The sequence below is a fragment of the Periplaneta americana genome, chromosome 16 (assembly GCF_040183065.1).
Source record: "Periplaneta americana isolate PAMFEO1 chromosome 16, P.americana_PAMFEO1_priV1, whole genome shotgun sequence".
In the NCBI taxonomy this organism is placed as follows: domain Eukaryota; kingdom Metazoa; phylum Arthropoda; class Insecta; order Blattodea; family Blattidae; genus Periplaneta; species Periplaneta americana.
Window position 1 is genome coordinate 141,037,843 of NC_091132.1, and position 23,331 is coordinate 141,061,173.

Consider the following 23,331-nt stretch of genomic DNA (forward strand, 5'->3'; position numbering starts at 1 on the left):
ATAACGTAATAACGTCCGCCACTGCACTGGGTTGAACTCAACAAACTGAACGTCTTGCGTGCAACTGCCATTCGTACATTGGGCAGGGAATATGGTAAGTAGCATTTGTTTATGCCGTCCGACCGTCAATGCACTCGCATGTACCACCACCACCACATTCTGCCTTCAAGAACAATGGTATTTTTTCTCATTCTGTCTCCATTCGCACAAGGATTATGAAGAGACATTGGTCATTAGAGCTCTTTGCTCATATATTCAACACGGTGCAAGACTACCACTTTTATCAATATAGATGAGGGACTTTAGTTTCAATGACAAGGAAAAACTCTACTTCTGCACCAAATCCACTGAATTTGTGATTAACACCAAATACCTTCGTGGAGCAGAAGGAGTAGTAGCAGCCTATTTATTATGTAACACCTACCGCTTGCATCACAATGAAATAGTTTAAAGTATTGAGAGAGTGCATATACTGTAAACATCCGTTGAGGGGATGAGGCATCCCTTCTGAGGATTCGGTCAGCTGTGCCTTCTGTACTGAAGATCACGTAAGAGTAATTCTTAAAAGATTAATTTGGCCGTCTCTTCAGTGTTGCCAACTAATGCTAGATATCACCAAAAGAGGATAAAATCACACAATGCCATGTACTATAATAATAATAATAATAATAATAATAATAATAATAATAATAATAATAATAATAATAATAATATAGTATTAACAATAACGATGTCTTCCTTATTTACCACATCTTATCTTTATGTTAGGGAGGTGTTTTCTAAAAGGTTCAATAATTTGTGAAAGAGTAGCCTAGGCCTATATTTTTCTTCTGGATCTCTCGCACATTATGTTAGTAGTTAGTAGATTAGTGTATGATCTAATATTAAAATGTATTTTGTCTGATATGAAATTCATTGCTTTGATTAAACAGTTTACGAATCACGAGACCTAACCTAAAAATGTAATTTGTTTAGTCACGTGAAATGATTATACTTGTTTTTTTGAAAGATGGGACATGACAGTTAAGCGGCCGAGCTTGGAACTACAGTGCTATGTTGCCAATATGGACTACAACGCTGTCAGCTGATGGAAGTTAGCAATTGACGTTAAGATGGCTGACGTTAAAACATTCATTGACAATTAACGCGAAGGTAAGAAAACAATACAAAAATCGACAGAGAATCAAAAACGAAACGTACCAATGTTAACATTGTGTACACAATAAATGTCACCAAGAGAGCTATTAAGCACTCGCCAGATAGGAACGGTAAGTTTGGCAACTCAACCGTTGTTACCATAGCAACAGACCTACCACGCTATGTGACATTCAGTTGTTTTTCTGATTGCAACGCTCCTGTCATGTCCCATTAAAAAAAACACTTATAGTATGAATTCCGAAAACGAATGCCATTTTGAAATGTATGCTTTAGAATATTGCAATAAAAGCCTAAACACGAAAGAAATTAATTAAAATGTGAAATGGTATTTCTGTCGGTTACTCATATCACACGAAATATGTTATATTTACACTTAGCCTACCTGATTCTAATCTTGAAATTGTAACCACAACACAAAGCAACACATACAATAACTATTATAATATTAATACTGATATTAATTAATTATTAGTATGTTCAAATTTCACTAGCTTCCAGTAATGGGCTCAGAAATCTAGAACAATTAGAATTTTTAGAATTTAAACTGCTGACAACTTGTGTCACTGCTGCCAGCATAACAGTTATAAAATTACCACCAGCTGTAGTATTTCTCAGTACCGAAATTCGAAACGAAGTTGACAAAAGGAAATTCAATCTGCAAACTAGAAAATCACCATAATCTACTAGCTTATGTAGTAATGGGGGAAAAAATGGTTAAGTTTTACTCTTAAGGTATTAAGTAAGCTGACCCAGACTATACATTGAAGGATACGCTGCCGCTTTGCTGGTTAAGGCTGGTTCACAATAAACCGGGAATGAAAACGACAACGAGATCGAGAACGGAAATAATATTAAAATAAATGTATTTAAATATGAGCATTCACATTTATTTTAGCATTATTTCCGTTTTCGTTCTCGTCGTTTCCGTTCCCGGTTTATTGTGAACCAGCCTTTACTCGTCAAAGGTCACAACTCTGCTGAGAGTTTTTAATAACCTGGCTACTGGCTAGTAGGTTACTTTCACATGGAACGAGCGAGCGCCTCGAGGGACAATGGTCCCAAGTTAGGAGGAAGTGAGTGCCTTGGGGCAAGGTCGCTGCAAAGACACATTGTCTTACGACGCGACGTGCTCTTGGCTGGCGTGTCGAGCTGGATAAGCAGAAAGGGTTTCCAAGTACCACTTAGGATTACTAGTTATGGATATATTCAAAACTGTCGGATGAACTGATAGCTCGCCTCGTGATGCAAGTGTTCGTAAGGGGTTTCCACATGACAGATGACTCAAGTGTACCAAATTGTCAATTGGATTTTCTAATCAAGATTGGTATTTTCGACTGGGTGACCAAAAATATGCACTTCGTTAGCCGAAGATCGTGTTTGATCGCTGAAGATTACGTTTGAATTGCGGTAACTTGGACTGGAATTCATGATTAACAAATAACTATGTTGGATATCAGTTTTACACCGACATTCCACTATATTTTTTGTAATTCTCAATAATCTTTATAACTGGTACAAAAAATAAAAATAAATAAATCATCTATACTAATAATAAATCTGTAACCGAAATTTTTCTGGTAATTCTCGCTTTTCCAAAAATAATTGGTGTTAACATGTATAATTAACCATCCTGAAATCGAAAATCGCTTTTTTGAAATTTTTGTTTGTATGTCTGTCTTTCTGTCTGTCTGGTGTTTGTTACCTTTTCACGCGATAATGGCTGAATGGATTTCAATGAAAATTGGAATATAAATTAAGTTCGTTGTAACTTAGATTTTAGGCTATATGACATTCAAAATATTTTACTTAGAAGGGGTGTTATAAGGGAGCTTGAATTAAATAAATCGAAATATCTCCCTTATTATTGATTTTCATGAAAAATGTTACATAACGAAAGTATCTTTAAAAATGATTTCCGATAAGTTTTATTCTATGCAAAATTTTGATAGAACTGATATTTAATGAGATAAATGAATTTTAAAATAACAATGTCACCTAACTGGCTGTAATGAAATGAAAACAAATGACTTCGTCTATGAGGGGCCTTGAACAACAACAAACATACAGAGAATGTTTGTGTGTTTGTATGAAGTAATCTCGGAAGCTAATTAACCGATTTGTATAATTATTATTTCACCATTGAAAAGTGTAGTTTCTCTAGATGGACATAATGCTATAATGTTATTACAGCTTGCTTTACACTCTAGCTCCATCTCACTTGCCGAATACCTCCAGAGGCGCAGCATCTGTTGCTGAATTAACCGTGAAGAAAAAAGTCAATAAATATGCTCATCTTTTATACAAGGTGATAATGTCGGTGAAATGAGTCCGGGTTCCAACACCGATAGTTACCCAGTATTTGCTCATATTGGGTTGAGGGAAAACCCCGGAAAAAACCTCAACCAGGTAACGTGCCCCGACCGGGATAGTATCAATTTTAAAAGTAGAGTTGACTGAACAACTCCAGGGAGTATTGCACGATAATAACAGTTAAATTCATAGTTTTAAATACAACTTTGAAAATTATTCAAGAGCAAACGACTTACAATATACAAAAAACTATTATTCACTAAGTACAAAACTGTATTTAGATTTGTCAATATTTAATTCTAAGAAGTGTAGCGAAGCGCACGGGTATGGCTAGTAAGAAAATAAATTTACAAGAACGGAACCTTTAAACAAGCTGTGAATTGCGGTTGGTAAGTTTAGTATAGTGTTGAAGCCAATTGTAATTGAGTTACTTCCATTTTCCCTACTAAGATTTTTCTGTAATTTTATTCACAATTCTCTTTATCGCTGGTAGAGAAAGAAACGACAAAAAAAATTCTAAACATTGTAGGCCCACATCGTTAACCGAATACCACATTTACACATTCATCAGGATCTTCGTTTCTCCAGCTATCTTTCTATAATTTCTCCATACCGGTATATTGTCAGTGTGATGCAGACTCAATATATGACAATAGGAAAAAAATACATAGAAATATGCATATGTATATTGACTTGCATTAATGCTATTCGTGTTAGGAAACTACCCATATCCTCTCTCTACTACCACGCAGAGAGCTAACATAGATACAGAAACTTTTTTTCGTAGAATTGGCATTTTGTTATAGAGTTCGCATTAACTTAATGTTTAATTAATTTTCTTAATGTCTCTGCAAAACTACATGAAATAAACACCGTCTTGGGTGAGAAATGTTATGACGTAGGCTTTACAATCATACTGTCATAACCAGGCTTCAGTTCTGGGCACAGAAACGCATGAAGTTCAGAACGCATGGACGATAGTGTTCTGTTGGTCGAGTGGAGTGGGAGATGAAGAGCGCCATTACTTCGTGTCTTAACATGTAAACAGTCCGTCACCCTGTACAGATGCAGTATATACAGTACATTCCTAGTGTAGACAATAAATGTCTACCATTAAAGTATTAACGTGAGTTGCAACCTTCAATCAGGTGTCCCTACGCCGAAGCCTGTGTACTCTAAACTTCATACTGGTTACTCTGTGTCCCTAGGCCGAAGCCTGATCATAACATTTCTCACCCATAGTGTGTAATTATATTCTTCTTCTTCTTCCTCCATATAGGCTACCAAGCCTGTTCATTCAGAGACGAGAATCCAGCTATCTCTTATGGGGTCTTCCTGGGCCTCTCTTCCCTTTTGGAGAGTTCTCCCTTACAATCTTTACTATTCTATCTTCTGGCATTCTATTAACATGTTCCTTCTTCTCCCATTGATTCTTTCTCTTATAGCTTTAACCCCATACTGCTCTCTAAATGTCGTCATTCCTAACAAACGTGTATATTTCTGAACAATTGCAGGTTTGAAAACACTGTTGATTATGCTCATGATTTTCTGGGAGATATGTCTTTCAGATTGAAAACATAGGTTGCATCCCAAGTAATTGAATTCATTCACCCTTTCCAGAATTTTGTTTTCTAAACATATTTTACTTTGAATTGGGTCTTTGCCAGAAAATGCCATAATTTTTGTTTTTATTATTATTATTATTATTATCATTATCATTATTATTATTATTATTATTATTATTATTATTATTATTATTATTATTATTATTATTACACTGGTCAACAATGATTTTTCTGCAGTAACAAACTACAAATATTGCTGTTTTATTATCCTCTTCCGCCATCTAACAATGAACTCAATAGATTTTCGCCATGTGATAAGTTTATTGAGTGTAGGTGGCATGTCTTTGATATTCCCGAAAATATTTCCCTTGCCATAGACTGGTTGCTACTCGAAACAACTCTTTTTCTGTGACATTATAATATGATCAATAGCAGATGACAGCGGAAATTCTTTTGACAACTGTGTGAAATTGAAATATTTCATTATTATTATTATTATTATTATTATTATTATTATTATTATTATTATTTCATTATTATTATTTTTTGCAAACATGGCTAACACGGCACGAAAGAATATGAGTGGGCCCTAATGAAGAAATTCTGGATTATTTAGAAACATTGCCAGAAATGAAATCGGGGGGGAAATGAAGCAGTTAGTACTAATAAAGAAAATGAGAATTAGAGTGGTGATCGTAATATGACCAGAAATCACAGCTGCAAAAGCATATTGCAGTGCTGCTGAAAAGGTACGAACTGTACTACACAATACTATACAGATCAGGAGATAACATTGACGTGTTACCAGAGATAGGGGAAAAAAGAGAAAAATGTCCTTTGCCTCAGTTCAATGTACGAGTGAGTATGCATACCACTAAGAAACTTCCTGAGATCGTTTCTTACTGAAAATTCCACAAAATGTGAAATGTATGAGTGCCTACAGTGGCCTGTGCAAGTATTTTTCAATGTATTGGATCTTGCTACCATCAGTGCTTGGATCCTCTATAGAGAAGAAACTGGGGAAAGTGTAACTCGTCGGGACTTCATTTTGAAATTGGCGAAGGCGTTGACGAATCCATGCAGAACACCAACAGCAATTCTTGTAAATATTCCAACTGCAGTGTCCAGAAACCAGACGGGAGACCTGTCAGATTGGAGGGTATCATAGCAGAAATAAGAAACAACATCTCTATGCAGAGTGAAACAAATTTATGTGTGGTCCATGTTATTGAAAGTTCTATATGTGTATGGAAGATGTCACAATAATGACCAATAGACGATAAATACATTCAGAAAACAGAAAATATATAATTGCGACATATTTAATGTAACATTGAGTAAACATGAAACACTAATTGTAAATGTTAAGAACAGAATGACCTGAGAACTGGTAGAGATAATATGCTATTAGTGTACATTTAATAAAACAATTTTTTTCATCAAAGTATAACATACGATTTTCTTAGAAGAGGAGTATATGTCGGTGTCAAATTATGTTTTGAAATTAACTCTCAGTCATTAATTCTGTACTAAGATGTTATTTCAAATAAATGTTTCTACTCAGAAAAAATGAGGATAAAATGTGAGGGTTAAAATGACCAGTGCTGGTTGTAATAGATAGTTTGAAAGTCCTGGTCCACGTAGTGTTAAAATAATATCCTACCAGCATCAAAATCAGTAATATTCCCTATCTTGTCACAATCACATTATAAGAAAGCTTAGTCTCGACCTGGAATCTGCAAGATTTGGTGAAGACGTCCCACCAAGAAACAGTAATCGAGAATAATTTCAAAGGAAAAATTTTTCCGGGGCCAGGTATCAAACCCAGGACTTTTGGTTAAAAGTACCAATGCTCTACCAACTGAGCTACCCGGGAACTCTACCAGACACCGATCCAATTTAAGTCACACAGAGTTAGTGTGCACTCAATGTTGGTTGCTTGACGGTCGTCAGCCCACTTTGAGGTCTGTGGATACAGAGGGAAAAATTGGATCGGTGTCTGGTAGAGTTCCCGGGTAGCTCAGTTGGTAGAGCGTTGGTACGTTTAACCAAAGATCCTGGGTTCGATACCCGGCCCCGGAACAATTTTTCCTTCGAAATTATTCAAATCAACTTTTGAGGGAGTTATACCTGAATGCTTGATTTGCTGTAATCGAGAAGGTTTAAAATATGAAACATTAAATACAAAAAATCAGCAATATTGTAAAACAAGAAATGCTGCAGGCTTTATATCTGTACACATTTAGTGGAAAGGAAAACGTTTAGAATATGCATTACAAGAACAGCCATGGTGGGAACAGCACCTACAATAACAAAAGTTTTAGTTTCAAGCACGAATAGTGTGATGCATCTTGGGTTCAAGAAGAGAAGTTTCGGAAAACTGACCCTGTGTTTGTAAAGCTGTAGGAATAAAAATAGAAACAGATAAATGGTATGAACATAAGCCAGCTCTAGTGTAAACACACGAAAATAAACAAACTGCAGTAAGTAGATACTGGGTCATCAACCAACCTACAAAATACAACTATGATATCGGTATTAAGAAATAAAAATTAGGTGTTCATAATATTAGATGTTGCAATACTATAGGACAGAGGAGAAACGGTTTAAGATAAAAAACCGAAATCTTGAAAGATAAGGATCGTATGACGATTTAAAATTAACGCATATAGAATATTAGAACAAAAATCATAAAACTAATTTATTGATTTGACTGGAAATATGACATATTCAAGGTCAAAATTACCTGAATATTTTCGCGGACAGTTTTTTTTTAAGTGCCACGAATGTACTGCTTTCCAACTTTAAACATTTCTTCCAGGAAGCTATGTTAACGATTCTATCGCTCTTTAAAATCCATCGTTTTTGCCCGAGTTTGAACCTGCTAACTTCGGGTTCAATGGCTAGCATGGCAATCTTTATATTTCTAGGATTGAATAAAAATGTGTACGTAAATGTAAGTAGCTACTGTTCTTGAATACTATACTTAAAGGAACCACAAGAACACAATGTGCTGTAGATGTGGTTCCTTTACCTGAGTGAAATATATGTAATGTAACGTGATGTGATACAGGCCTAATAAGGTAATTCTCCAGAATGGCTACACCAAAGAAGGTATAATTTTCTTTTGTTTCACTGGCTTCTGTGAGATAAACACGTGTTTTAGTTTCCAACCACAAATACTTTGAGCATAACAATCATTGATATTTTACTCTAATGCATTGTTGCAGCCCTCTCCACCCACTTCTCCACTACTCGTTATAGATATAACTAGGGTTACCACAAGAATAATAATTTTTTTTATCAAGACTAGTACCAGTAGGTGGTTGTTGTTCATTTTGCTGTTGGGTTCTCTGCACATGGTACATTCATCAGATAATTATGCAAACTTTGTAGAGATGAGCAGCTAGGCAGATTTTCATATCTAATCTGAAGGCCTCAGTAGTTTCTTTCCTTGATCAATTTTTGTATTTCTACCAAATCTTATTAATGTTTATTGTAGTTTGGTTTCCTTTTTTGGCATGTACCTAGATTAACTGTTTCATTTTCTACTATTTAGACTAGAATATTATTCTTTTTTGTAGATTTTGTAAGTTTTAATTTTCTTTTTGATTTCTTGTGTGGTTGTTTGATTAATATGAATTCTGTTTCAGGGACTTGAGGCCTGCAAGTCTGGACAAAAGTCAAGAAACATTTCGACTGCGGTTGTATCAGTTGTATGCCTGGGGAGGACCTCTTCTTATAGCAGGAGTAGCTGCCATTCTCGACAACCTCCCTGAGGAGTCATATTCATCATTTCTCAGACCTCGCTTTGGACAGCAGCGATGTTGGTTTTATGGTAACTTTCTTGACTCATTTCTAGAGGATGTTTTTTAGTGGGTTATTTTACGATGCTGTATCTACATCTCAGGTTATTTTGCATCTGAATGAAATAAGGTGATAATGCCAGTGAAATGAATCAGAGGTCCAGCACCGATAGTTTCTCAGCATTTGCTCATATTGGGTTGAGGAAAAACCCAGGAAAAAATCTCAACCAGGTAACTTGCCTCGACCGGGATTCGAATCCGGGCCACCTAGTTTCGCAGACAGACGCACTAACCATTATGCCACAGGTGTGGACTATTTAAGACTGTTGAAAACATGAAATTCAAATGGCAAGTTTGCAAATGTTAGTGGCTTTACTATTCAATTAAAGTGAACCAAAGCAGGCACATGTAAAAGTCAGAAAATAGTAATCATTATTGTACTAATGTAATATTATAATATAATATTCAAAGTTTTCAAATGAATACCGGTAGATTGCAGATATAATTTCACCCAAGGTAGTATAGTACCATGATTTTCACAATCAGCCAATGTAAACATTGTCGATTTCATTATTAATCATACAGTGATACACTTTATGTTAATAGTTAAAATGATAGTTTTCGAAAAAATATTTACACACATAATTTTGCCCTAGATTTTAATGTTAATGTTATGTTTTATTTAACGGTGTTCGCAACTGCAGAGGTTATATCAGCGTCACCAGATGTGCCGGAGTTCTGTTACATGCCAGTAAATCTACTGACATGAGCCTGTCGCATTTAAGCACACTTAAATGCCATCGACCTGGCCCGGGATCGAATCCGTAACCTTGGGCATAGAAGGCCAGCACTATACCAACTCGCCAACCAGGTCGACTCCTAGATTTTAATAATGCACCTTCTGTTACATGAAAAATTACACAGAAACAAAAATAAAAATCTACTGTAAAATGATGTGAACATAATAATGAAGACTTGAAGTAAATAATGATCAAAGTGCCATTTTCGTGAAAATTGTGTTGTACAGGAATAACAATTTACGTATTTACTTAGCACTGCTAAATAAGAATCAAAGTCCAAACTCGTTCTTTTGTCATTTTATTAGGAGTTCATAGATAGTGGGATATGTGTGTACTTATAGCTTGCATATAGGTATGATACCAGTGGCGAAGCTACTTGGAAGCAATTGAGCCAATGCCTACCCCAAAAAATTGTCACGATTAAAATTATAAATAATGCTGCAATAAATTTCCCTGCCATAATTGTTATGATTGAGAAAATTAGCTGTTTGTACTGGGTTCTTTGCTCAACGACCAATAGATTATGGCACGACAGATGTCCTCGGATGAGGTGACCGAAGATCTGCAGTTGAGACCTTGTTCCCTTGCCTTTTGAACAGTCTTGACTTTTAGAAGAAAGGAAAATAGCGTGAAGTTCTTTGATGCAGAAGGAATTTCTAGCATCTCCCTCCACTATGTTATGAGACATGTCTCATGACCAACCACAGCAACCAACAAGAAACATTCTGACTTTCCTCGTGCTTGAAGTCAGTGTTGCCAATTTAGCTACTTTTAACAACTTTTCAGCGACAAAATTAATTAAACTTGAAATTGTTTAAATACAATTTAGCGACTTTTAAATTCTCTTACAAAGAAAAAAAACTTTTATCTATTGATAACATAGTGATGTATTATTTTCTGCCCAACCACTCTTTAAATACTGGCTTCACCACTGCTCTATACCAGGACTTGCCAAACTTTTCATAGCGAGGGCCACATTAACCATCCGAGAAAGAATCGCGGGCAAAGTCACGTAAGTTTAAATTAAATTAATAAACAAAGCTCATAAATAACATTCGTATTCAAACTTTTGTTTTATTGACTTAAAACCTACACTTTCAAACGGTTTCCTTTTTTCATTCAACTGGCAAGTTATGTTTTTGCAATATCTTCCACTCTGCGAGCAACTGTATGTAGGCTCATTTTCTTAAATAAATCTACTTTCTCAGGACAAATCTCCTTTGTCGCCATTATCATGCACGATTTAATAAATTCACCATCACTAAAAGATTTTGCCCTTTTTGCCAGTTCATGCAAAACTAGCCACTGTTGTTGCTTCCTTGTCTGATCTCTTTTTCTTGAAAATATCTGTTAAGATGATAGTCCACGCTCCATTGCTTCAAATTTATCATCCCGTAACTTCCTCGTAAATTGTGACAAATTTGAAAAATGTTTGATTTCATAATGCCTGCGAATATTACATTCTTTAAAGACAGCAACTGATTCGTTACAAATCAGGCTTAATTACTTTATTTCCAGTTTGAATCATAAAATAGTTCTAACTCCATTGTTGTTTAAACACAGAACATTCACTGCCCATTTTCTCTTTTTTTTTTTTTCTTTCCCTGCCATAATTAAAGTTACGCTGTAAGAACTACTAGTAAATGCTTGTGGATTAACTCAGAGTGCTAATACTATTAACTGGATAATATTTACCACTTCACATTTCCACTGCTCTAATATGTGTGAGCGTGTACCGAAAGAAGTCGCTGTTGTCATCTTACAGCGGTGCAATCTCTGGTTGCTCTGTTGCCACACTTCGCGCTTGGGCTGGACAACCTACGGTCACCTGGCGGCTGAACGGTTGCGACCAGTAGTCTGTATTGTAGCAACATCATTGTTACCGCAATATACGAGCAATTTGTTTAACAATCTGGGCCTTTGATTTGATTTCATCGATCGAAGTTCGTCAATAAATTAATCTTCTTTTTATTCTTTTATTGACTTTTAATATTTTTTCAAGTTAGTAAATGGGCCGAACAAAAGTAGCTCGCGGGCCGTAGTTTGGCAAGCCCTGCTCTATACGATAATTTTAAGGGGACTAGGAAAATTGTATAGTTATATCAGTTATTGTTGTATTGAGGGGTTATGAAATGTTGTCAAATTTATGTTCTAAAAGAGATAATAGAAATAAGTATAAAACATCATTACATATTATGAAATAACATTTACTCACCATTTGATTACCAGTACTGTGCTTGAAATACAAATTCATTAAACATTCAGGCATTATTTTCTTTAAATCAGTAGTTGCACTCCGTCTTTTGCTTTTGAGGTTTTCAGCAACAAATGTATTTGTCATTCCTTCGAGGAGAACCAGAAATGGTTTAATGTGTCTGGTATACCCCCACGCCAATCCATATTTTTTAACCCTTGAATTAGATGAAGTTCTATTGTAACATACTCCTTGCACGGAATGCTAAGATCTATCAACGAAAGTATGAAAGAAGATAGGCGAAATAAGGGGAAAAATTTTAAGAGGGTGATATTCAGTGAAAAGTGTCGGCGAAGATTTTCTAGCAGAAGCTCTGTCCCAAGTTTTTTTGCCTTACAAAATTATGTAACAGATTCCATGTCTCACAACACAATGAATCACTAACAATCGGCTCTTTTTCACCTACATAGTAAGCCTCTCTGTCTGTGACTGAACAGGGGCGAGAAGTGTAAGAAGCTAGTTCAATTAATTAAAATGTGTCTCAGTGAAATATACAGTAGAGTCCGTATAGGCCAGTTTCTGTCTGATGCTTTTCCAATTCACTGCGTGCTAAAACAAGGAGATGCACTATCACTTTTACTTTTTAACTTTCCTCTAAAATATACTATTAGGAAGGATTTCAAATTGGACAGGTTACATCAGTTGCTTGTTTATGCAAATGATGTGAATATGTTAGGAGAAAATTCACAAACTATTATGGAAAACACGGGAATTTTACTTGAAGCAACTAAAGTGATTGTTTTTTTCGGGATTTACTTCCAAACCTAAGTACTGTATATGATTATGTTATATGACCAGAACATAGTACGAAATGGAAATATAAAAATTGGAAGTTTATCCATTGAAGAAGTGGAAAAATTAAAATATTTTGGAGCAACAGTAAAAATGACACTCGGGAGGAAATTAAATGCAGAATAAATACGGGAAGTGCTTGCTATTATTCGGTTGAGAAGCTTTTGTCATCTAGTCTGCTTTAAAAAAAAAAAAAAAAAAAAAAAAAAAAAAACTGAAAGTTAGAAATAAAACAGTTATATTACCGGTTGTTCTGTATGGTTGTGGAACTTGGACTGTCACTTTGAGAGTGGAACAAAGGTAAAGGGTGTTCGAGAATAAGGTGCTTAGGAAAATATTTAGGGCTAAGAGGAATAAAGTTGCAGGAGAATGGAGAAAGTTACATAATGCAGAACTGCACGCATTGTGTTCTTCACCTAACATAATTAGGAACATTAAATCCAGAAATTTGGGATGGGCAAAGCATTTAGCACGTATGGGTAAATCCAGAAATACATATAGAATGTTAGTTGGGAGACCTGAGGGAATAAGACTTTTGGGTAGGCCAAGACGTAGATGAGAGGATAATATTAAAATGTTTTTGAGGGAGATGGGGTATGATGCTAGGGGCTAGATTAATCTTGCTCAGGATAAGGACCGATAGAGGCCTTATGTGATGGCGACAGTGAACCTTCATGTTCCCTAAAAGCCATTTTTAAGTATTCATCCTTCATAATGGGATGATAACTGTGTTACTTGTAAACAAAACACTCATTTGAAAATAATTTATGGATATTCACTCTAGAATACAAAGCAGATGTTTATAATTGACCATGATGAACTGGTAACTGTTCCTTCAATGGAAATGGCAACCAAAATTCCAGTTTACTGGCATTTTGGAGAAAAACGAATTCTGACTTTTTTTAACATTTAAAATGTGTCTCCCCAGTCTCTTACAACTTAGTTTTATTCCTCTATTTTTAGTCTGCTTTTCTTTGCTATATTTGCGTCTCTGTTAGGGGCACGTTTTTTTAAATTCATTCATATAGCTATCTTAAAGTCTTGAAACATTTATGTGAAATTTTCAATTGGACATTTATAATAAAATTATACAGTATGTTAGTGCTGATATTGGCTAATGTTTTTACTGTGTTCCTGTAACTGTCAGTTGGTAGAGCAGCTGGCTACGGACTGGAAGGTCCGGGGTTCGATCCCAGGTGGTGACAGGAACTTTCAGAATGGCCCCGAGGTTCACTCAGCTTCCTATAAAATTGAGTACCGGGTCTTTCCCGGGGGTAAAAGGTGGTCAGAGCATGGTGCCGATCACACCACCTCATTCTAGTGCCGAGGTCATGAAAGCATGGGGCTCTACCTCCATGCCCCCCCAAGTGCCTTCATGGCATGTTTCGGGGATACCTTTACATTTACCTTTTATTAGAATAAATGTCTAAATTACAAATTTTTAAAAGAATAAATATAAATATATGTAAGTAATAATTCTGACATGAACATTTTTGGGAACATACTATAATTTTATTTCACTTCACTGTATACAAGAAGGAAGATCTGAAAGAAAATCGTTAAAGCCAATTTCGGTTTCTTTGCTACACACATCAAAATTGTCTAAGGAACAGATGATTTTATTAATAAAATTCTTTCCAGACCCAAATAAGTACTAAGCGTTGGGCACACATAAGTAAGTTATTCATTTATCTATGCACCAGTCACCATAGCAACCAGAGTTTTGTTTTATTTACATTATTACATTGGAATTTCTTTAAAAAATGTTTAATATTTAATCTTCCTCAACTTGGTGAGGTTGCCAGAGACAAAGAATGGTAAACAGTAACATTTAAGATGACATTAAAAATGTCTTACAAGAAATTTGTTTACAATAAACTAAAATTTGCAGTAGATAATATTTCACACAGCTAATGAAAATTTGCAGTAAAATAAAAAAATACTGATAAAAAAGTAGAATGAGAATATTCAACTGTAATTTGAATTGAAGTACAAGTGTCGCCTTAAAATCTGCAGAGAACCCTTCAAAGCTATAATAGAAATTTCCTTAATTGTTGTTGTTGGGACTCCAAATTTAAGACAGAATGACACGAATTGTTTCGTTATGGTCCCTCTAGCACCCACCATTAATCCGATGACTTCTATATCCCTGAGTTTATAATATATTATGATGTTTTGTAATAAGGTATAGTTGGTTCATAAATTGTCCTTTTCTCTAGATTAACCTCCTCAGGTTGATTCTGATGCGCCTCGAATCTGATGGTCGGATCCAGAATATAACCTTTTGTCTCTCCAGGTTTAAATGTTATAATATCAATATGCTGATGACTTCCGGTATCCGCTATTCGATGGACTTCTTCATAGGTAGTGTAGACATTGGACTTGAGGCATATTGCGATTACAGATTGCGATTGTGATGTCTGCTGTTACATGCCAAATGGGCATGAACCCAAGACATGAGTCAAAGTTTCAACCTCTCTGTGGCATCGCCTACAGTGGTTATTGTTTTGAGTTCTGCCTGGAACAATGCATACAGGAGCAACTTTACCAGTCATCTTTAGCACATCTCTCCACTTGGAGATAGAAAGACCTGTATGATATCTGACCCAGATAGGGTGATTAGTTCATTTGTAATGGAGAATTCGGATAACTTCAACAGCGTAAAACATAAAAAAATAGTAGAAATGAATCCTAAACGTCGTCATTTAAGCCATGATGACATGTTTACAGCAATTGGTATAATTGAAAATGGTGCAATACAAGCTGAAGCAGCGAGGGTTCCGAATACTGGAAGAGCCGTAATATCCAGAATGTGGAGTCCATATCGCAGTGGCGTATACTGGTTAAAGGATTTGGGCTACCACTGACCCTATTATTACACAAAATATATTTTAAAATCCCTATAATAAAATTCCTTACATATTTATGTGAATTCCAGACGTCTTGATTGGGACGAAAATACGTTGATGACTTCGTCCTTGAAATTACAGTTGGGCCACTTGCAAAGTTTCTGTAGAAATGACTTTTCAATGGATATTAGTGCCAAGCCGGATAAACGTTCTTGTGTATGAGTTGATCTACAGTAGGATTTTATTCTCTTAAACGCAGAAAATGTTCTTTCTACCGATGCTGACGTAGCTGGTATTGTCACAATTAATGTTGCCAATTTAAGGACTTCAGGAATAACTTGGTTCAGCTGGTTTTCATATATGGCAGATAATATTTCATGGATAGGTTTGTTCGAAAAATCAAAGACTTCTGCTGAATATATTACACTTAATTCATTTTTCAAACGTACTTGATCAAAGTGACTGTTATAGGACTGAAATAATTTGTTTAGTGCCTCATTCGGGAAGTTTTCTCTATAAGCAGAAAATTTTTGAGAATCTAGAAGATGTGTGAACTGAAGCTTTCCATAATCAGAAAATCTGTCAGTAATTTCCATGTGCATACGATCTAGTATGCTGTAGTACAGCTGCCTGTATTTCAATTCATCATCTCCTTTTCTTCGCTTTAATGGTGGTTCCATTGTATTGGCTGAAGAATTTTCATTTTCCATATTACTCCATATGGACGGAAACCCACTACGTCTGAACTCGGATATAGTATTTTTTTTTTTAACTTTGATACCTCTTGCAAGTAGTATGCTATGTCTAGACTTTTTGTCTGAAGAATATTGTAGAGCACCTCTGTATGTGCGAACACTCTAGCATAGACTTCAAGAAGAAATATATTCTGAAACTGTGTGAAAAAATTCAAATATCCTTGAGCCTGCACATTTACAGCATCATCCCAGTTTTCTTCAGAGTCATTACAAATAATATTTTTAAAGAAAGGAGTCCGTTTTTCTCTGTATTCCTTTACTGTATTTTCAAGCCGAGATGTAAAATTCAATCTAGTTGGTGCTACTTTTGGGAGTTTCTTGTTCATAAATTCCTTGAGTTTTCTGATCTTTTAGGAGATGATGAGAAAAATGCAGCTAAACCCGACAGTGTTTTGAAAAAAATGCGGCATTCTGGAATGGATGAAGTAGTTTGTTGCAAAACTAAATTGAGAACATGGCTGTAACAATGGACAAATAGTGCTTGAGGATACTTTTCTTGAACTTTTGTTTTTAAGCCATTAATATTCCCCGCCATAACTGAAGCACCATCGTATGTCTGTGCAATTAACTTATTGCCGACATTGTATTCTGCTATAACACCTTCCACATGCTGAAACAAAGCAGCAGCAGTTTTGTCCGACCTGACATTTGTGAATCCTATAAACCGTACTTGAACATTGGCAGTACTGTCGACGTATCTTAAAACAGTGGACAATTGACTCTGATTAGAGCAGTAACTTGTTTCATCAACAACAATGGCCACAAAAGGTTTTATGTTCTTTATCATAACCCCACTTATAGCAAATATTAAGTCATTCTGAGAGAGAAGTACCACGAAATACTGTTGAACTCTCAAGATGATTGGCCAGTAAATGGTCAAATTCACTTAAATATTCAATATAATTTCCTATATTGTCTGATTCCACACTCTCGTTATGACCCCGAAAAGCCAATTCTTGTTTTCCTAGAAAGCAGACTGCGTTAATAAGATGCAGTAAAATCTCCCGATTTTTTTTTTTCACAAGAGCATTGTGTTGGTTGATGTGTAGAGCTTTTCGCTTATCTAGCTGTAAATCAATTCTTGTCTTCCCAAAGTTTGCAAAGTTCATGCTACTACAAATATGAGCTTTTGATTTGTCGTATTCTAGGACTGCCATTCGAAGGGAGTTCATATTAGAAAACCCCTCTTTTGACCACACATTAGTTTCGCGGCTAAATAACAAACATGGCCAGCAAAATAGTTTAGACAGTTTAGAAGTACCACACAACCAATTCCACTTACCATATGATGTTGAAGTGAAATGGCGTGTGTACTCTCGCTGTTTTTCTTTTACGTCCATGGACAAATTTAACTCAGGAGTTGGTCTTTCCATTTTCACAATTTCAACTTTCTCGTTATGTACGACGGTTAAAAGGCACTTTTAATAAACCTTCTATTACACAGTCATTTTCAACACAAACCTCTCCAGAAACTTGTTCTGCCATATTTTTCACAATATCACTTAATTGGGAAATTAAAAACTTAATAATTCACAATTAATATAACTCTTAGACACTCGAACAAATCACAGATTTAAAATAATGCACTGCAAGAACACAATCACATTAATGAGCTAGCGTACTAAGCGTGTTGTTGCTTCGCGCCTGCGAAGAAACTGATCACGAGAGCGGTAACTCGACCGGCCTACACTGCATGATGGAAACAGAAGGGAGCGGGGGGGATGGGCAGCTGTGCTACAGGACAGCGTGCGCGGTACGGTCAGAGGCTACCTCACGTAGCAAGCGGTTTCTCCAGCGATGCTGCCTTGACAACTTGTTTCTTTTCGAGAGCAGAGAGCGCATATAAATCTAACAATTACTTTAATTTTAATTACTATGGTAAAACTAATAATACAAAATTATTACATTATGTTATATTATAAACTTTTTCTTTTGTAATTTCCTTGGGCTACCGCCGATAGCCCCGGTAGTCCGCAAAATACGCCTCTGCTACAAGGGTAAAGTAGTAGTTACCAGTTCACAGACTAGTAATATTGGTCGATTTCACCAGTTCATAAGAGATTCTGTTTCTCAAAATGCTAATCTAGTTAATTATACTAGTATTCAACAGGAATATTCCTACAAGACTCTAAAGACTGGTGATTTCTATATTATCAGTTACCAGTGGCAATCTTTCTCATATAATCAAAACAAAATATTGTAGTTATTTTTTTTTAATATATGTGGTTTAGTGATTCCTGTTGAAGTAGTGAAGAAGTTGTTGTGAGAAGAGCTAAAACTATATCGAGAAGGAACAATTATTATTCCTTTACGGGAGCATTGTTTAAATATAATGAACGGTTTAAATAAAGTGCTGAAAAGCTTGGAGAGTTGTTAAATATAGTGGGACCTGCCATAACAAGACAAACAAATAGAAGTCATGCATTATCAGCCAAGCTTCAAATACAAATTGCTCTACAAATCGGGATGTTGATTATTTTCCAATGCCATCTGGTTTTTCTGCCGTAGACCAGCAACACATGCAGAATTTTTTTCCTAATAATCTAATACTAATTCATCAACTGCAGTAATTTTTGCTGGCTTTCCTCCTCCACTGCCAGTTCTTCTGACATTGTCAACTTTAGCCTACAAATTAAATACAAAACGACACTAATTTATGAATAGATCAAACGTAAAACTGAAAAAAAAAAAATAGCGAATTTTTCAAGTCATAAGTGGCATTAATGTCGCCAGTAGACTCACTAGCTACATAAAGTGTTCATATTATGATACTGTGAACTTGAATTGGTACTCGTCAAAGTTGGTTTCTTAATGTTGGGCCAGTAAATGTCCCTAACGTATGCATAATCTTTGTTCTGAGGTATCAGTTCCATAGCCTAACATATTACAAATTTTTTGTCCATTCGTTTACTTTATCATTTTTTGTTGTTATGTTTGAAAAAGCACCGAATGATATATCCTTTGATTCATGAATCATTTTGAGTATATAGTTAATTTGCTTTCAATTGATGGAATTTCAAGAGAAGAGAGAAGTAAGAACCAAAACACAAAAAACTTAGCCTTCTAACCTCAAATAACAATACCTACCAATGGCTATAAACAAATGAACTCAATCAGCTGACTAGTGAAACAGATCATGTGACTAGTGAAAAATTGTCACAAGTTATTAGAATGGTAAAATAGTTTGAGAAACAGAATCTACTAGAGCTGGTGAAATATACTCTGGTAACTAGTAACTGGTGAACTACTAAACTAGTATTTTTGAGAAACAGGCCCCTGCCTGCAAGTTGCTACCGGTACCTGCTACAAGTTAGCATTCACACGAGAAAAGTGATGGAGTCAAGTTGGTCACGTGATGGGAAAGTGGACACACAAGTTGAAGAGTCGTCAGCTCAAATTCTGCTTGACCGCCAAGTCACAACTTGACTGTCTCGACCATATCACAGGGGGAAAGTCGAGTTACTTCAAGCACTTGACTCCTGTAAACTATCCCCGTGTGAATTGGCTTTTAGCTACGTTTGCGCAATCAATTTCTTGCTACAGTTAAATTCTAGTAAATGAATAAATGATCAAATACAATATTTCAGGATATTCTTTCGGTTGTCCTGTCATCTGAAAGTCCACCTGTTAATTCTTGTGTTTTATTATAGCCTATTTATTTATTTTTATGTAATTTTCTTTGTTTTTATTAATTTCATTTTTTTTTACTATATCACTTTAAATTATTTATTATTTCGTTTATTCTATTCTTTTAAAATTACCAATGAACTGCATTTAAGGAGGCTACAAGAGTACTTGAAAATTCGTATTGTAGTCTCTGTCAGGGTCTCCACCATCCAGAAAGAAGGGTTGTTACTAGTTAGGATACATGGCCACATTCTCAAATGTGGTTAAAGCCAAACTATACCTCACCCTCCCCTGTCCGCAACTTCACTGCTAGAAAAAAGCCGTTTGCTGTAAGATATTTGAATAATAATAATAATAATAATAATAATAATAATAATAATAATAATAATAATAATAATAATAATACTCAACCAGTATGATAGGAAATAACTACAATGCTATGAATATAACATAATTAATACAATACAATTCAAAGCAATACAATACTACAATACAAGACAATATAATACATAATTAATATAATACAATGACAATTCTTTTCATCTTCACAATACCAATAAAATAATTGTGTAATAATAATAATAATAATAATAATAATAATAATAATAATAATAATAATAATAACAACAATAATAACAGTAATAGTAATGATAGTCATACCTAAATTAAATTAAATTATTAAACTCGATCACAATTATAACTTCAATTTAACTGCACCCGTAAGAAATCGTTTAGCCTTTTCTTGAAAGTGGTTATTGTCTGGCAGCTCCTTATCTTCTGTGGTAGAGAATTCCATTCACGGGGGACTGAGACAGTAAAAGAGGATGAATAGTGGGATGTTCTGTGGGCAGGAATTGCTAGGATTTGGCTCTCCTGTGACCTGGTGTTTAGATTGTGATTGGAGGATAAGTAGTTAAACCGGGAACGAAGATAATTTGGAGTGTAAGTGTGGAGAACTCGAAACAGAAGAGACAGCGAATGAAGTGTTCTATGGTTACTAAGTTGCAGCCAGGATAAAGATTCGAATGAGGGTGTAATGTGGTCAAATTTGTGAGCATTGCTGATGAATCTGACACTCATATTGTGCACACGCTGCAGCTTGTTCGAAAGGTCAGTTGTCAAGTCTGTAAGTATTACGTCGCAATAGTCAAACAGTGGTAGTACGAGGGTTTGCACTAAAGTCTGTTTTAATTCTGGCTGGAGGAAGTTTCTGAATGGGTTAAGAGAATGCATGGTATAGCACACTCTCTTGGATATTTCCTTTATTTGGCATTCCCAATTTAAATTTTCGTCCAAGAAAATGCCGAGGTTTCTGACGACGGAATGGTACGGAATAGTGGCATTATTTACTGTAATAATTGGGATATGTCTGTTGTTCATTGTGTTCAGTAGTCTCTTATAGCTTGTGACTTACTAGCATTTAACCTAAGTCCGAACTTTTTCGCCCATGAAGAAACTTGATTCAAGTCATGATTAATTTTGCCAATAGTTGCATCAATTTCGTCTGGTCGGGAGTGTATGTAGACTTGTAAGTCGTCTGCGTAATGGTTCCTTGGAAAGTATTATTAAGGTCTGAATTGTGCAGTGGCGACAACTCATGACAGAAAGTGAAAGTTTGAAGGAAATTATTACGTCGGGGCACATAAAAAAATCAAAATCTATAATTAAAATGTTTTTTATCCTCAGAGGCACGAAATTAAACTGTAGGATCATCGTCATATCCTTCATGAAGGAATCGTCACTGATTCCACATTTCAGAAATATATGCATATGGAGATAACTAAGGTCAAGCAGATAGACTAAGATATGTACAGGAGGTTCATAAATTCCAAGGAGATTCTATCAAGATATAATGGCACACAGGAAAAAAACTGACCTTGTTTTAGTTGAAGGAACACTATAAGCAAATCGTTACATTCAAGAGATATTGCAGCCTGTAATCTTTCCATCACTGAAGAAATTGGTCCTGAATTCTTTCTAATGCACGACAATGCCACTGCACATGTTGCCAGAACAACAACACAATGGTTGGGAAGACACAATATTCAAGTTATAGGGTGGCCTGCTCAGTCCCCGGATCTTAATCCAATTGACAATTTGTGGGATAACCTTCTAACAAGTTCTAGAGGATATTTAAAACATTGAGACTCTAATCAGCTGTTCGCACGTCTCCAAATTCACTGGCAGAACATTGGTCAAGATGAAATCTTTCATCCCATATCTTCAATGCCAAGAAGGTGTCGAGCAGTACTGAATGTAAAAGGTGGTGCTACTCGTTATTAATGACAAAAGTTTTGTTTGAAGTTAAGAAAAACAGCTGTATTGTAAAGATTTCAAACTACAGTAGAACCCCGATTACCCGTCACCCTATTAACCGATTGTTGGATTATCCCTCTGTCATTCTCTCCTTTTTTTTGTTGCATATTGAGTACTGCACAATACATTAGTACGTTTTTCTTTTATAGAGAGTGATATTACAAGCCTTTGCCCTTACACATTATGATCTACTGTTATTATTATTATTATTATTATTATTATTATTATTATTATTATTATTATTATTGTTATTGTTATTGTTATCCAAATATTGAAACCCTATTTTACCTTTGGTATATTAGGGTTGTAGTTTGTTACATGTGAAATACATTATGTAGTGATAATACACATTTTTAAATAATTAATAGTAGGTCTGAGTCATAGTTACAATATAAATACACTAATTAAGAGACAGTAAACAATACTAAATACGTTATGCAATAATTACTTTCAGTTAAAACAAAATGAAATAAAATATGAAATTATAATCGAAGGTGTAGAGAAATTGCAAGATTATTACATTAATTTGTGATTTTATACATAATTTTAAGCAATAGTAATGAGATAATGCACAGAATTGGCTTAGTTACAAATAAAACACCTATTATATAGTTGGTTTGCGATAGTAAAAAATAAAAACAAAATTACTTATGGTTACAAACTATATATCTGTCATCAAATACTGAACAATAGTAAAATCTATAATACAAACACAGTTATTGTTGTTATTACTATTATTATGTCCCAAAGAGAGACACCTTGTTTTAGATAGTGCATTAGGATTTATATCATCATTAATTTACATACAATTAATAGCTACAGTCTTGCGTGGATGTGGTGTATAAACTCTGTGAATTGTTTGTAACAACATATTTTCCTAAGAAAATGGTAAAGGGGTGTGCAGTAATTTAAATTGCAGTCCGAGTATGATATCTTAAAAAGTGTCTTTTCCTTTCGAACACTGGACAGTGAAAAATCAATGTTCAAGTGACCTGTTTAATTTCTCTGCAGAAGTGCCAAAAGAATACATGTTGTGCTAAATATCGAAGAGAAGTGTATATAATTGAGTGGTTTTGGACAAGAGGAACTGTGGTTCATC

General features: G+C 35.1%; 1 protein-coding gene across 2 annotated transcripts in view; it reads left to right on the top strand.

The window, feature by feature from the left end:
- mthl1 (methuselah-like 1) overlaps positions 1-23,331 on the top strand; it is a 269,222-nt gene that overhangs the window by 237,191 nt on the left and 8,700 nt on the right. For both annotated transcript variants that reach the window (XM_069813100.1, XM_069813101.1), the window contains one exon: positions 8,687-8,871. In XM_069813100.1, coding sequence (XP_069669201.1) covers positions 8,687-8,871 — 185 coding nt within the window. The remainder of the gene's footprint in view (positions 1-8,686; positions 8,872-23,331) is intronic.